Here is a 14165-nt window from a genome sequence, read left to right as displayed (position 1 = left end):
CCTGGGACTCCCAACAACTGCCGCAATCATCAGGGAACGTCCATTCCCCGGTGGTCCTAAGGCCGCAATACGCTTGCCAAGGCCGCTGCAGCCCCGCCAAGCATATTACGAGTTCCCTCACTCTGGCAGTGAGGAAACAAAGGGCCCCCTGGTGGCCCCTGGTGCCTCATGCCATGTGGATGCACACATGGGGGCACGATATGTGCCCCACGGGGCATGCACACTAGTACCTGCACGGCATGGACTGCAGCAGTCTATGCCGTTCAGTTACTGCCTTTGATGTTCCCATTGAGGTGCCCATTTCATGAGCACCACCCTGTGAATGCCAAAGAACCGTCTGCCAGACCAGGAGAAAAGTCCTGATTTGGCGGGCAGTTCCTACACGGGTTTGGTGGTGCGAGAACGGGACGGCCTCATAATAAGGCCCTTAATCTCTGAAATGAAATTTGATTAGCTTTGTTGTCCAATAACATAGATAAAAAACAATGAACAGATAGATTGGTTGCAATTCAATCCACCAATAATTAGGTACATCTTTAGCCAGCTTTCCAGACCCTCCATAAAGATATGGCATGAAGTTTGTCTGGCCATTCCCGTAGAATGCTTCATAAACATCTTGGTAGATCCTTGGTTCACAAGTATGTATGTTTAGTGTTGAAATAACCTTGATGTAATCAGAGGAGTAAAACCTGATGTCCTTTTTATTTTCAGTTTGCTGTACTAATGTGGCTGCTGACTTACGTTGGAGCGCTCTTCAATGGGCTGACGCTGCTGATCATGGGTAAATAGCACGTATTGATCCTCATGCGTCATCCTTTTGCGTGCCGAGCATGCTAAGCAGCTGTGGAGTGCTTGCTTCTGATAACAATTCCTAAAACAGGATTGCCTTCCCCCAAATGAAAAGTGTTCGTTAAATGATTTTCAGTGTGTGATGTACCATATTTTCCTAGAATTTACATGTTCTAACCGTTCATTGATTGGCTTTGTTTTGATGTTGTTTTTTTGTTGTGTTTTTTTGTTGCTTGTTGGTGAACAATAAGAACCAAAGAAAACGCAGGTAGAAAGCAGGGCCAGCTTTAGGGCGTTGTGACAGGTGCAGCTGCTCCTGGCCGCTGACGGGGGGCTGGGGTTACAAATAGCCTGTGGGTTTAAAAGCACAAGTAAACAAAGTTCAGAGAGGCAACCCAAAAGTAATGATTAATATTATACAATTTGTGATTCCACAGAATGAGATCAGGAGTCTTCGGTGTCTTTGTTGCTTCTTTTTATTTTCAAAATATTGAGGAATAAAACCAACTCATTCAGCCAACGCGTTTCCCCCTGAATAGGGCTTCATCAGGGCAGTATTTGCATATATTGAGTGAAAGAGCATCGACTTCTAAGCAACGTTATAGCTTGCTCCAATTATAGGCACATAATGTATCCAGAAATGATGTAATGAAAGCAGAAGCAACCATGCGCAGTCAAGTGGAATTTCACTCTGATTGGTAAAACAGTGGCCGTGTTTGCCAAAATCAAGCTGACATGATTCCAAAAGACGCCGACCGGGTTGTTCGCAGTCCGCCTACTAATGCTGTATGCCCTGTGGGTTTAAAAGCACCTGCTGAAGAATTCATGGTGTGCACAGCAGCTTTCAGGCAATAATAAAAATGTCAAGATAACTCTGGTGATTATTATTCCTACTGGAAAAAAGAGATTGCAGTTTTGTCAAGTGGCAGGTTTGACTCCTCGTAAAGTAGCACAGAGGTTTAATGTGCCTGCTTCAAAGAACATGTACCATGCAGATCACAGTACTGAGTGTGAATGAACTATGAGAAGGGCTATAAAAACTAAATGTATGTCAGAGAGGGGCTATGGAGGGATGACAGTCACTGTGTGGTAGTGAGGGAAAGAAGGTCATTGGGGAGGGCACCAAAAAAAGATTGTTGCAGCAGACATTACGAGTGCTAAAGCCAGCCCTGGTGACAAGTAAGTGGTGCATTTTAAGTGTAGGTGGTTCCTCTGTGTGCTGCCGTTTGACCACAGAAATATTGTGTCAAAATATCAATTACAAATATATAATTTCCCTATACTTATGAAGACAAGTACAAAAATATCGAAAAATATATTGTTTTCACTAATATTGTTAAAAAAACATACACAAACATTGTTTTTAATATATATAACGGTTATTGAGAGTATTCCCCAATGAAAAGGTTGCCTGGTCCTTTTTTTGGTGAAAAAAACATTCATAACAATATGCACTGTACTTAAAGTCCATCTTCTATGTTCGAGATCTAGCTTATTTAAACCCAGGTGCAACAAAACCTCGTTTTAGCATATGATTAAGACCCACATGGGGTGGAAACGCGTTATGCTTTGTCTACCGTAAGAATAAAATCTACTTACTTGAAGTTTGACTGGAGGTCTTGTTTTCATGTTTTACACATTGCATGAAATTCTTTTGGCTATGTTCTCACGGTGACATCGCCCACAACCCTATATATATTTGTAGTTTCAAATAGTGAATCTTACATGTTTTGATATATAACATTAATACAATGTAAATTAAATAAACGTAAGTTACATTTAATACTATATATAAATATATACGTACATAAACATACACACACAAACATATATGGGTGTGTATGTGTGTGTATATTTTATTGATATGTATAAATATATATATCAAAAATAGCACTATTATTAAAAAATATATTTTACATTATATTTAATTTTGTCATGTATTTTAAAAAGCATATATATATGGTTAGGACCTCGTTTCTATTCAAAAAGTGTTTTTTCTATTCCCAATAACTATGGCGCCGGTTGACGAATCTTCGCGAAATTTTCAAAACTAGTGGCCCGCTCCTGTCAGCTCCTATCTTGAAAGTTTCGGGGTGATTCGTCAAGCAGGGGCCGAGAAAAAAGTGGGAACCCTCCCGGGCACGAGCTGTACTCTGATTGGCTGCCAACACTCCAAACCAGGAAGTGTTACAGTGAAACAAAGTGTAAAATGAAGAAAAGGGGGCAGGTTAGAAACACCCTGACCCCCTAAGCCTGCTCAGGGGGTCCCACAAGGACCCCCAGGGCCCGGAATTCGCTTTGGGGTCGCGAATCCCGCCGAAAATTAAAAGATTTTTTTTTATTGAGGCCCCCGGGTGGTCCAGGTCCGGTGGCCATTGCCCAAAAAATAATTGCGGAGGCCCACGGGGGCCCCTGCAGCCCCAGGGACCGCCACCTCCCCAGGGCTATGCTGATCATGTGCGGGGGGCATGCGGCCCCCCTGCAACCCCAGGGACCGCCACCTCCCCAGGGCTTTTAAAAAAAATAATGCGTGGGGGGGTCCCACCCCCTCACGCTGCCCCGGGGACCACCACCTCCCCGAGACTTTAACAATTGTATGCGGGGAGCTCGCGGCCCCCCACAGCCCCGGGGACTGCAACCTCTCCGGGGCAATCATTATTTAAATACTGGCATCCGTATGGACTCCCAAGCCCCGGGACCCACCACCTCCCCGGGGCTTTAAAATTCGGGAGGGGGGCCGCACGGCCCCCCTCCTGTAGCCCTTGATGGCCCTGGGGACCGCACCCCCCAGGGCTGGCTCCTGCAGTGTCCCGGGGGTGCTCACCCCCGGGACACTGCTGTTTGCTATGGCAGGGCGGGTGCATGGCTCCTGCCCTGCCATAGCAAACCCTGCTTTGTTTCATTGAAGCGAAAGCAGGAAAACCTGCTCTCGCTTCTATGAAGCAAAGCAGATTGGTTTTGAGCAAGGGGAGTTGCATGTCTGCAGCTCCCCTTGTGCAAAAGCAATGCCGGCTTCTGCAGGATGCTGGGAGCCGGCGGGACCGTGGGGGCATTGGGGCTCCCCCGATGGTCCCCAACACAAAGAGCTGGCCTCGGGGGATGGGGTCCCTGGGACCAGAAGTGGCCCAGGTGGGGGGCCACAAGGCCCCCCTTCAATATTAAAATTAAAAAATAAATAAATAAAGAGGCACAGGCCCGGGGAATGGGGTCCCTGGGGCCAATAGAGGCCTAAGGAGGGGGCCACGCAGCCCCCCTCCTGAAAATATAAAAAACAAACAAAAAAAAACGTGGCCATGCCCCGGGGGATGGCGTCCCCGAGGCTGAAATTGGCCTAGGGAGGGGGGTCACGTGGCCCCCTTCCCATTTTTTTTAAATGTAAAAAAAAGAGCAGGCCCTGGGGGATAGGGTCCCCAGGGCCCCAAATAATGTAAAAGAAGGGGGGCAACACAGCCCCTCTTGTTAAAAAAAAAAAAACGGCATTGTGCCAGAGGCCCCACCCCCTCCCTGCAGCACTCAGCAAACGTTTCCCCTGCCGCTTTGTAAGCTGGGGAAGTAATTCCCCTTGAATACTGAGGGTCCCTGGGGGCCAACTAGTCCACCAGGTACCTCCAGTATGCGCCACAGAGCTGCGTTGCAGAGAAGTGGTCCGAGGCCACGCCCCTTTTTACACCTCTCTGCAACGCAGCTCTGTGGCGCTTACTGGAGGTCCCTGGTGGGCTAGTTGGCCCCCAGGACACTCAGGACTCAAGGGGAATGCATCCCCCAATATACAACGTGCCAGGGGGCGTGTTTGCACAGTGGTGCAGGGACGGGGCAGGCCTGACATAACAAGTGTGCTAACGCACCCCCTGGCACGTTGCAAATTGGGGGATTAAGTCCTCTTCAATCCTGAGGGTCCTTGGGGGCCAACTAGCCCACCATGTACCTCCAGTAAGCGCCACAGAGCTGCGTTGCAGAGAGGTGGTCTGAGGCCATGCCCCTTTTTACACCTCTCTGCAACGCAGCTCTGTGGTGCTTAATTGAGGTACCTGGTGGCCTAGTTTGCCCCCAGGGACCCTCAGGATTCAAGGAACCTTAATCCCCCAACTTAGAACGAGCCAGGGGGCGCGTTAGCAGAGTTCTACAGGGAGGGGATGGGGCCTGATATAACAAGTTAGCAATCCTGCTGAGTGGACTTACTGTAGGTAATAAGAGGGGTACTTGGCCCCCAAGGTTGATGTTGGGGGCTAACTATCTTTCCTGTTACATCCGCTAAATCCCACACAGTGGGATTGCTAAAAGGTGTTTGAAGGCCACGCTCACCTTTCTCCACCACTCTGCAAACGTGACTGCTATGTTATAGTTAGAAATTAGCATTTAGAAAACCTTTGAAATTCACTGAAAAAAACATAGGTTTCAGGCACATTATAGTTAGAAATTAGCATTTAAAAAACCTTAGAAATTCACTGAAAAAACCATAGATTTCAGGGACGTTATAGTTAGTTGGACATTTCACTGATACAAAACCAGAGAAATTCCACCGTTATAGTTAGTTCAGCTAACTATAACTTGCGCCCCCGCAATGCACTGATGATGACATCACATATTACATTATTCATGACATGGTTAGTGACATCACTGATGACATTACTGATGACATCTCAAATGACATCCCTGATGACATCATCCAGCGACTGTGTGTTTCTATAAAGTTTAAATATGTTTTATATATATGCCAAGGTGTATTGAAGAATGAGTGGGTGTATAAGTGTCTGGGTGGAGGATTTAGTAGGTGCATGACTGACTGTATACGTGAGGGATTAAATGTGTCTTACTGAATGCATGGGTTAGTGACTAAACTGTGTGAATGTCTGTATCAGTCTAACTGTTGTTATGTAAGCTGCTGCATGGGTAGGTCAGTAGCAACATGAGTGTCTATATGGGTTATCGATTGGTTGCCTGAGTGTTTGTATGGGTGCCTGAGTGTGTGTGTGTGGGTGGGTGGGAGGTGTGTGACTCTGTGCATAGATGTGTGAGTGGATGATTCACTGGGTGTATGGGTTCAAGAGTGCATGTGGAAACAGCTGTATGGGTGGGTGAGTGTGTGTATGGGTGTGTTGGTGAGTGAATGGATGTCTCAGTGGTACATGTCGAAGTAACTACATATGTAAAAGGCAGTGTATGGAGAGTTGGAGTATATAAATGACTATACTTGAGAGTGAGTGATTGTGAGAGTGGTTGTATGGATGAGTGAGTGCTTTTATCAATGAATGTATAAGAGAGTAAGTATGTGTTAGTATCTGTATGAATATGTGAGGTGGTGTGTGTATAACTGTATAGGTGAGTAAATGGGAGTGTGATTGATTTTTTTCATGACTGACCAGGTGTGTGAGTAACTCTATGGATGAGTGGCGGTGTGTGAATGTCTGTATAGGTTATATTAGGGTGTGAGGAGGTGCATCAGATTTTCACGTGGATGATGTCATGAGTGATGTCATTTGAGATGTCATCAGTGATGTCACTGACTATGTCATGAATGATGTAATATGTGACGTCGTCACCAGTGCATTGCAGCGGCGCGAGTTATAGTTAGCTGAACTAACTATGATGGTGGAATTTCTCTGGTTTTGTATGAGTGAAATGTCCAACTAACTATAACGTCCCTGAAACCTATGGTTTTTTCAGTGAAAAAAAAATATATATATATATACACACATATATATAAAAAAAATAACACATCAAATGCAAATTATTAAATACAATACCAAATTAAATAAATATGAAAAATACTTTCACTAAAAATATTTGTTTCAAAATTTACAAAAAACATATATATGTACAAATAATGTAAAATTAAACAAATAGTAATGTTACTTATACCTAAACAAAATTTTTTAAAAGCATTAAAGCCTGGTATTAATAGATATACTATTCCCACTCCAGTCTGTGCAACAGTAAGGAAAGCGTTGTACTCCGGAGAGGTAAATTTTACTATTTCTTCTCCAGTGTGCGCAACAGTAGGGAAAGTATTGGACTTCAGAGGGATTATATTTACTATTCCCGCTCCAGTATGTGCAACAGTACGGAAGGGTTGGATTTCAGAGGGGATACATTTACTATTCCCACTCCAGTCTGTGCAACAGTAGGGAAAGTGTTGGATTTCGGAGGGGTTACATTTACTATTCCCACTCCAGTTTGTACAATAGTAGGGAAAGTGTTGGACTTGGGAGGTGTGACATTTACTATTCCCACCAAATAACCAATTAACAATTAATTATCAATTTATAAAAAGTCATTTATTGATTACTTAATGAACTTACCACACTATACCCCACAAATCTACCAGCGCACCCTTAAAATGTAACTAAAATAAATAAGTGTAACACAATTAATAATTGATTAAATATTAATTAATAATTTCGTAATTCATTATTATATTAATAATTACCTTCCCACCCTATATCCCTACACATCCAGAAACACGCACTTAATATACAACTTAAAAAATACAATTTTTACACAATGTAAATTATTAAAAATCAATTAAATAATTAATAATAAATTAATAAGTAATTATAATTAATTACTGCTTAATTAACTTCCCACCCTATACCCCTAAAAACCCATCAGCGTGCACCCAATATATAACTTGAACAATTACAATTATTACACAGTTTGCATATTTATAAATCACTTAAATAATCAATTCATTGTTAATTAATTATTACTCGCCTCATACCCCTACAAACCCAGAAACCCGCACCTAATATATATTACACTATCATTACACAATTTACAAATGTATTAATCAATTTAATCTTTAATAATTATTCAATTATTAATTATTTATTAATTATATATAATTAACTTCCCACCTTACACCCCTACAAACCTAGCAACCCACTACAACAATATAAATAACTACTAGCAATTAATAATAAAAACTTATAAAAAACTTAAAATTAAAAACGATATAACAAAATATTATTAACACATACAATAAATAATAACGCATAAAATTAATATATGAAGTAACACAAAAATATTTAAAAAACAATATTTTTTAAATATTTATTATAATAATAATATAAATATTAACAACCATGATACTATTGAAAACAATATTACCTGAAAAATCGATATCCTTTATGATATTTCTGCATCACTATATTATTGTTTCACAATATTTTTTCCCCGTATTTTCTGCACCTCGATATTTAGAATCCTATGTTTTGTTCAAACACCCTGTCACTATGTATTTAGCTCCGAAACACCATTCACAGTCTCATACGTTGTTTCCAAGCCTAATTTCTCTAAATGTGCTAGTTAGCCTTGGGCTTATCATTTCACGAAATGCTTTGGCCCTGTTTAGAGCTAAGGTGCTATTGTATTTCAGGTGCAAACTACTGTTTTTGCCAGAAACTATATTCACAGTTAGGTGGTATTTCCCCTTACTATAATTGCTCATGTACAACATGCCCATGTGCAAATTACATTTGTTGTACAATTTGCCAACAGATTTTTGGGGTCATAAAAGCTGGGGAGAATTTTGTTGACAAACATCGGTAAATTCAGAAATTTGTACCCTGTAACACAATACATGGTGCAAAATTGAAATTCCTTGCTATCTGCTAACATGATCTTGTCAGGTTTTATCTGCTGTACAGTTGCAGGCAAGTAGTGCAGGTATACTAATATGTACATGAGCAAATAACATGTGTGCCATTAGTGCATGGGTAAATACAGCTTAAATTGGAATCCAGTTTCAGAGGCAAAAGGGAGTTTGCATCTGAAATGGTGTTAACCGAAAAGTCATAACAATGCCTTGTTGTACCAAGACCAACTTCAGCCACATTCATGTCTGTTAAGTGGTACCTACTTGTCCACAGACCCCAGGTCCTATGAAACGTCTTTGGCAGATAGTCCTTCCACGTCCAATCTTATTTCATCCCAAGTCTACCTGTTCTTTCATCCCTCAACAAAAGCATTTGTGGAAAGCAAACTTTGTTATGAGTATGATTCACAATAATTCCAGGCAGGCATGACCAAGCTAGTATATCTTACTCATTTGCTTACCTAAAATGGGCAATGTTAGCAGCTGTAGTTGCTTGGGTACACTGGAAAGGTGTGTGTTAGTGGGCTATTTTGGACATTGACAATTAAACCTAATGTCTGGAAAAGCTGATTCTGTGATCTTTATATTCCCTACAGCTGTCATCTCCATGTTCTCTCTGCCTGCTGTATACGATAAGTATCAGGTGAGTCATGGCAGATAATAACTATCAAATTTACTGTTGAAAACTTGTCTACACTTATTAATCATTACTAACTCTCTCTTATTGTATTTGGCTATTTAGCCTCAGATTGACCAGTACGTCGGGCTCATGAAGACCCACATAAATGCAGTTGTGACAAAGTAAGTCAGATGTTGTGGTGTATGTGCTAATATTGTTGAAACATAGCGCCTTGCCCCCATGGCTGGTCACTCGCTCTTCTTTTACTCAGGTCTAACCAAATGCCCTAAGTCTATTCCACCTTCAGAAATTGCACTCTTGCCTAGTGCTTAATTTTGAAAAAAAACACATGTGCAGGAGCCCAAAGTTTTTCTTAGGGGTTACATAAAACAGGGGCAGCCCTGTTACCCAGAACCTGGTGCCAATAAATATTGAAACAGCTACAATGGTTCAGGGATTATTTAGTGCAAAACAACAAAGCGATACATACTGTTTTACATGAATGAAACAGTTGGATTTAAACACAGAAATAAGAAGGAAATAATGAGAGGGTGCCCATAACAAATATTTAAAAAGTGTTTGTTATTATAAATTTTCATAAAAGACAAATAATACAAAATTATAATATACAATACACAAGTGGTGCTCACAAAGTTGCACAAGACAAAATGACTGCAAATACAGTATACAGTGTTAGCAGAAATACGATGGCAGAGGGAAAGTTATAAACAAAAAGGATCTAACAAATAACAGGAACATGAATGCAATGCATCCTTCCCCTTTGATTTTTGCTAAAGGAATGTGTCGACGGCGTTTCGACCTTATTGATTCATTTGGTCATCATCAGGACAGTGGACAAATGTTCAGAGCAACCAACATATTGAATGTGAACAATCTGAATCGCCAATATGCCAAACAAGAAATTCCTCAGGGCCAATGATATATAACAGTGGTTCCAAACAATAAAATTGTAATCACATAAATTCACTGTGGGGGACCTATACATAACTCGTCGGGCCACCTTCAAGCTCAAAAATACTTCGGCTGCCGAATGAATCAAACAAAACGCTTGTGTCACTCTCCGACCAATTGATCAGAGAGTGACACGATCGCTTTGTAACTTTGTGAACACCACTTGTGTATTGTATATTACAATTCTATCTTATTTGTCTTTTATGAACATGTGTAATAACAAATGCTTTTTGAATATTTGTTATAGGTACCCTCTCATTATTTCCTTCTTTTTTCTGTGTATAAATCCAGCTGTTTCATACATGTAAAACAGTATTGCTTTGTTGTTTTTCACTAAATAATCCCTGAACCATTGTAGATGTTACAACGTTGTTCTTCGAGCACGTAACTGGGGTTGCCAATTGCCTGGGTTGCTAAATAAAAGTCTTGCCGAATACCAACCTACTCGTCTTCATTCTGCCTCATGCCTCTTGCTTTCACTACCTACATACCTTCCTCCTTATCTTTATACTGCAGGTTCCTTTTATCTCTTTTTCCCTTTGCCATTGTTTTCACATCTTCTCTTCCCCTTTCATTATCCCTTTTCTATCATTCTCGGTCTTCCTGTGGGTTAAAGTCTGATGGAAAATAACTACATTCCCCAAAAATGAGATCAGGTGCTTCAAACTTTCAACCAGCAGCACAAATTAAGCACTGTTATTGCCCTGTCTCTGCCGCCACATAAACACCTGCAATCCAACTTTGCTATCCCTCACCCACCATCTTTAGCGAAGCTTATCTATTCACATTAACACTCACTCACTCACTCCTTCCTTTCTTGAGGGTTCTGCTCTCTAAGACTTTTCTCAAATGGTTGTGGCAGGTTCTCTCTTTCAGATTGCTTCTCTGCTACCTTCTTCAAAAGACTCCTGTAGTTTTGCCTACCATTTTAATGTATCTAAAGTCACTGGTTGTTTATTTACGGTAAAGATAAGCCAGTGTTTAGAATGCTCTTTGCACAGTTCTCTAGAATGGGAATGGTTTAGAAACTGAATTGGTTTCATAGCAAAGCCAAATTTAAGTTGCAAATATTGTGAATAATTTGTAATATATTGTTTTATATTAGAGGTTTGTTAAAAGTGTTTTCTGCAAATCCCCTTTTCATTAAACCTAACAAAGTTTATGTCAAGCAATAGGTTGTGTATCTGGGCGTTTTTTTGCAGTGAATTAAATCAATGCAACTGTGTTTTCACAAACTGCTCCGCTTTGTCTTTAAAAACATGCTTTAATTCACCCGAGTGCTTAATTTGTGTGGAAAAATAAGATCGGGAACCCAAATATTTTCTCAGGGGCGTGCCAGTACCACTAGCAGTTGCCAGGGTTGCTGAATACCAAGGTTGCCTAGACTTGATTCCTCCGCATCCCCTTTTCTTCCACAACTCTACACTTCCTGTTTCTTTATCTCCCTCTTCAAGGTTCTTTTCATCCCTGCTTTCTCTTATTGCTGCTTTCCTTTGTTTATCTTGCTTCTTCTTGTACCATTTTCTGCCTTCTTCTCCCTTGTTCTGGGTCAAAGTCTGATGATGAAAAATAAGTTCCAGTTCACAAAAATGAGTGTGAGTGCCCACCTCATGCAACCACCGGTACAAATTAGACACTATCAAAGACTACTTGTTAAATATCTCAAAACATGATTTTTGTGATCTGAAAGTTTCATTTACCGCACTGTTTGTATTGGACTATGCTTCCAGTGAATGCAGGACTTCAGTTCCTGCACCCATGAGATGCATTTTTCTGAATTTTTGGGTTGGGGCTCTCTAAATGTATGTATTAGACATAAACCACACCTGGCGAATGAAGAGCTTGGCAGCCATCAGTCCTGATTGCCCGAATCTGATGGATTCGAATCCACAACGGTCTTGCGATGGTCGCTTGACCAAGTTAAAGACCAAGGTCAGCGATATCAGGGGTTCTGATAGCTTAAATTCTCCTGTTAATGGCCAACACCCAGGATTATAAAATGTTCAGATAAGTACCACTCTCCCTGCATGATTACTTGAATAGAAAAATCAAGCTATGTGGTGGTGCTAATAATCTCAACCCATTTACAAACAACCTTGTGGTTCATTAATAGCATTACTGAATATAAATGTATCTTTGCACTGGGACAGAAGAAGCCAGAGGCCATAAGATTTCATTTCAAAGCTGTCAAGCATTGCATTCTCACCCAGTCTTAGGTCAGTGCACCCATGGCTTTGTAATCCACAATAAAATGATAGCAATGAATGGTTAGTTTAGCACCTCTAAATTCTTCTTTTATTTCTTAGAATCCAAGCAAAAATTCCTGGCACCAAAAGAAAGGCAGAGTAAACGGAATATCAAGAAATACGACTGTTAAAAAACTTGGGGTGGCCGGAGTGGAGACAGCATTGCCCTTATACATCATCTCAGTTTTCCTGTTCCATTTTTTCAGCACCATAGTCTTAACACCACATATAGGCGGAAGCAGCTCTTTTTATGCTGTCTCTCGCCTCTTAGGACCACTCCTGTATACTGAGAGGGAACGACGTTCTAGAGGTGGGGGGGGGGGGCGGGGGGTTCTGTTGCTTTTTAAGTGCATGATGCTGGAAACCTCATTAAATATTTAACTTTTGTTTGTGTTGTCCTCTTTCTTCTTGGCAGTGCTTTAAAATGTGACACGTGGCTAGGGCTTTATGCTTAGTGCACCGACGCAATAGTTACAAATTGCTTCTATGTCACTGGATTGCTGGATGGGTTTTTCTCTCTTAACTCTATGGAATTGTTGACTAATGTTTTGGTGTTTCTTAACCACAAAACGTGAACACAGTGTACGGTACTTCTGCAGTAGTGATCAGTTTTGTATCAATAAAGGATCCAGTGGTCTTGATGTAAACAATCGACTAGCTGGTGATAAATGTCTGGTATTTAGAGTTTCAGCTTGTTAAGTGTATTACAATTAGTATTACATTCTCTGTACCTCTTGACAACTTAATTACGAACTCTGAATATTTGCACTTCTCATGTACTTCGTACCGAATGCAGAAATTAATGTTATTAAATGTACACAGCTTTCTGTCTGCTCGCATTGACAGATGACAATTAACCCAAATAAATGTACACTCTTGCAAGCAACCCAGTATATGAAAGTGGAAATGGACAATTTGTCTATTGGCCTTTAGGGTCTGTATTTTTGTTTTGTCCCTGCACAATTTATCCAGCAAAGAATGACACAGGAAAAAAACGATTGTATTTTTTATTTATTTTTTTGTTTTGCAGTCACGTATCTCAATGTGTATGTGAGTAAAGAATGAAAATGAAATAAACTTTTTAGTGCCACAGAACGTTGTCTTTGTGTTAGTTTCTAATGTGCATTTAACATCTGACAAGAAGTGTGTTTATGGATAACCGGACATTTTTTATGTTTTTCTGCATTTAGTACCCTTCTCAATCCAAATAACTGACTAACATATCCACCATTCAAATAACTTTCATATTTTCGCTATACTAATTCAACGCTAATCCTTTATGGGTTCCGCAGCAGCGTGCTACTCACCCACAAAGCGCTTCAACACCCAATCGGGGTAACAAGCGCTATATAAATGCAAACCTTGTTCCCTCTTCCATCCCTCCGCTATCCTTCTGAATCCAAATAACTGACAAACCTATCCACCACTCAAATTACTTTCATATTTCACTATACTAGTTCAACACTAATCCTATATGGGTTCCAGGGTAGCGCGCTACTCGCCAAAAAAACGCTTCGACACCTCGTCAGGGGTAGTAAGCGCTATATAAATGCGATTACAATACAATACAATACTAATGTATTACTGCATTTACTAATTTTTATTCGGAACTGTGCAAGGCCCAAAGTGTCGGCAAAGCCTCACGGGGACTGACGAATGGGTTATTCAAGATGAGGAAAGTTAGTTAAAGATCCTGAAGAAGAGCCGGGTCTTCAATTGTTTCCTCCAGGGGTGAGGGGCATCTCTGGGGTTTTTGAGGTGAGTCCTCCCAGAAAGTTACTTCCCACACAGCAAATCATGTGTATGTGAATGACAAAGGTAATCTGTACAGCACAAGGAAATTCACCGCATGCTAGGGGCAATTGTGGTTGGGGTTAAAATCTATCCGATCTTGGTATAACTACAGCATATTAAAGGAATATGGCGATTTTTCCATGTTTTGATA

The 14165-nt window shown here is 40.9% G+C and overlaps 1 protein-coding gene across 1 annotated transcript in view; it reads left to right on the top strand.

The window, feature by feature from the left end:
- RTN1 (reticulon 1) overlaps window positions 1-13315 on the top strand; it is a 598175-nt gene extending 584860 nt beyond the window's left edge. The window contains exons 6-9 of the mRNA XM_085626098.1: window positions 712-781; window positions 8980-9026; window positions 9126-9184; window positions 12281-13315. Coding sequence (XP_085482224.1) covers window positions 712-781; window positions 8980-9026; window positions 9126-9184; window positions 12281-12323 — 219 coding nt within the window. The 3' untranslated portion in view covers window positions 12324-13315. The remainder of the gene's footprint in view (window positions 1-711; window positions 782-8979; window positions 9027-9125; window positions 9185-12280) is intronic.
- The last annotated feature ends 850 nt before the right edge of the window (window positions 13316-14165 follow it).

This window comes from Triturus cristatus, chromosome 9 (assembly GCF_964204655.1).
Source record: "Triturus cristatus chromosome 9, aTriCri1.1, whole genome shotgun sequence".
NCBI lineage: Eukaryota > Metazoa > Chordata > Amphibia > Caudata > Salamandridae > Triturus > Triturus cristatus.
Note: the sequence above shows the minus strand (reverse complement) of the source record. Positions and strands in the feature narration are given on the sequence as shown.